Source organism: Propithecus coquereli, unplaced genomic scaffold (assembly GCF_000956105.1).
Source record: "Propithecus coquereli isolate 6110/MARCELLA unplaced genomic scaffold, Pcoq_1.0 Scaffold19, whole genome shotgun sequence".
Lineage (NCBI taxonomy): Eukaryota > Metazoa > Chordata > Mammalia > Primates > Indriidae > Propithecus > Propithecus coquereli.
Genome location: NW_012143856.1, coordinates 10,841,127 through 10,843,874, shown reverse-complemented (window position 1 = coordinate 10,843,874; position 2,748 = coordinate 10,841,127). Strand labels below are relative to the sequence as shown.

Genomic DNA, 2,748 nt, shown 5'->3' with positions numbered 1-2,748 from the left:
TTAAAAGAGAAAGAAAGTTGGGGGATTTGATTTGAAAATCAGCTTCTGGGATTATCACTGTAGTCATAATGAATTTTTTTATAATAACCATAAAATACTAAAACACTACCAAAATTTAAAACTTCATCCATAGTACTAAGGCAAAAAAAAAAACAAAAAACAAACCTGACAACTGCCATCCATGACATTCACCCATGAATGCCTAAATATGACTCTTGCAATCGTTCTGAGGTTACCCCTCAGTTGAGGGATGGGGGGAAAAAAAGCCTTAGTAAGCAGATATATGTTAAGGCAGCCTTACCAAAATAACTAGCATTTGTATCTCAGTAAAATTTCTACATGTTATGAATCTTGAGTTTCAGGCAACAAGCTAAAACCACAAATCTTAAATCTGTGAATGCACAGAAATAAATAGCACAGGGTTGCCTCTAGCCCTCATAGTACCCAGTGCAAATCAGAAACTGAATTAGTCCTTCCAGCCCAAACAGCTTCTTTGTGCATTTAGAAAAGCGTACTCCCATGTGAATGCAGCTCCAAGTCAGACAGCTTAGTGAGTAAAGTTCAGAGTGAATTTTAGTTTCCATTCTACTCCTAGTTGTGTGATGTTGGGCAAATTATTTACTTTCTTGTGCTTCAGTTGTATAAAACAGGAGTAATAATGGTATCTACCTCATAGGGACATTGTGAGTATTTCAGTTGACATATGTAAAGCACTTAAGAGAAAGCCCTCAATCCACATTTACTATTATTATTATCTATTTCTAAAGTATGCCTAAGAATTTTCACAATCAATTATAACTATGAAGGCATTTACCAAACAGTTTTTGTGTTTTATTTTTTTGAAGGAAGTAATAACATTTTGCAAAGTCTACAAAACTACTTACTGGATCCATTAAAAACACTCGAGAAGCTGCAGAAAGATTCAAACCAACTCCACCTGCTTTTAAGGACAGAAGCATTACAGTTGGAGATCCTGCTTCAGTGTTTTGAAAACACTGAATTGATTCAACTCTTTCCTTTTGGGCCATGGAACCATCTAAACGAGTAAACACAAATCCAGAGGCTCTAATGGGGGAGAAGAAAAGAGACAATACTATATTATAAAGAGAATTTAATTACAAATCTCTTCAATCATTTCTTTCATTCATTTAACAAATGTTTATGGAGCACCTATTAATATAGCCAGGCACTGCAGTCAATTTTTTCCTAATAAATTCAGGACTTCATCTTTAAAATCCTATGCTGCCAGAAATAGTCTCTATTGTGACTATGAATATTTTAGATAGATAAAATGACTAAAACTGGTAAAACAAACAGTGACTTTTCTTGCTATCCAAATCTACACACTTATATATCTTTTTACTAAAAGTGAAAAACACTGTTGAACTTACTTAAGTGGTGTTTCTATTAAAGACAGGAATGTCGTAAACTGAGAAACAACTAAACTTTTTGTGTTGGGATTCTTTTTTCTTAAGTCAATCAATGCATGCATTAGAGCATTAATCTGAAAAAAAAAGATACCCATTAGATTCCATTTTCAATTGGTTTATTTAAAATAAGTCCAAAATTTTTTGTTATAAAGAGAAAGGTCCTATTATATTATTTCTCTAAAATGCAAAAGCAAAAGACTACTAATTAAAAACAAATTAAGACTGAAAGAATACTATAATAATCTGAACCCATTCTTTTCCTTCTCAAATGCACCACTAAAAATAAATAAAAAAAGTCAGTAGTCACCAACAGAATGTAATATTCAAATGACAGGAACGAAAGCGGAATTATTTTGATAAAGGGTATATATAAGTGCATAACAAATATTCAAATATTTGCACATGTATATTTTACCTTCGAACTGGAGGTCCATTCCATATTAGACTTTTTCTCACCATCACATGCCAATTCTTCTGGAGTACATTCTAATAAATTGTCTCTATGTATTTCATTTCTGCATAAAGGGCATTTAGCATGTGGCTATATAAGAAAGAACAAAGTATGAGCAACATTTATCAGAGAAACAAATATAAATTTGACTAAAACTTAAAAAATGTATGGTAAATTCTGTATCTCTCATAACTAACATTTTATTAAACCTTTTATTAGATGCATCCATTTGAGATAAATCTGTAAATGTTGAACTCCAGACAGAACAGTGTTCTAATGTGGTAAGTGGGATGTGTGGGGAGCAAAAGATCTTGTCTGGCTAGCACCAAGAGCTTGAAACACTAAATATTATACCTTTGTAGGCAGGTAAAAAAACCGTGAATAACAATTTCTTGAACCTAAATACAATGCAACACATTATTTAGAACTATTCTTTAAAAAAAAATTCCTTCTTAATGGCTTATAAAGCTATCCAGATTTGTTAAATCCTATTGGGGGCTTCATTGAAAGCAACATCTGTTGTATCCATTTGTACCAAAACCTGCTAATAAAATAGATTATATATTAAATAACTAGATACTAAACACCATTCAATAAAAAAGATTCTGAAACTAAAACTATGTCAGAAGTTAGTATATAGTGGTGGTACCCTTTGGGAGGAGGGAAAGAGTAAATGATTGGGAAGGAGACCTGGAAAGTAGTTATATGGATGTATTTAGTTCATGATAATTCACTGAGCTATATAATAATGATTTGTGCATTTTTTTCTACATATATTTTAATGCTAATCTATAATTTAGACACAAAACTAGTATGTTAAATGTAGCATTAACTGGGGGAAATCTGTAATTGTCTACATGTATGTTA

At 31.8% G+C, this 2,748-nt stretch overlaps 1 protein-coding gene across 1 annotated transcript in view; it reads right to left on the bottom strand.

The window, feature by feature from the left end:
• The window catches only part of HLTF (helicase-like transcription factor), a gene marked incomplete at its 5' end in the record, with an annotated part of 72,024 nt that overhangs the window by 21,588 nt on the left and 47,688 nt on the right, over positions 1–2,748 (bottom strand). The window contains 4 exon segments of the mRNA XM_012642859.1: positions 885–1,065; positions 1,392–1,504; positions 1,846–1,971; positions 2,236–2,279. Coding sequence (XP_012498313.1) covers positions 885–1,065; positions 1,392–1,504; positions 1,846–1,971; positions 2,236–2,279 — 464 coding nt within the window.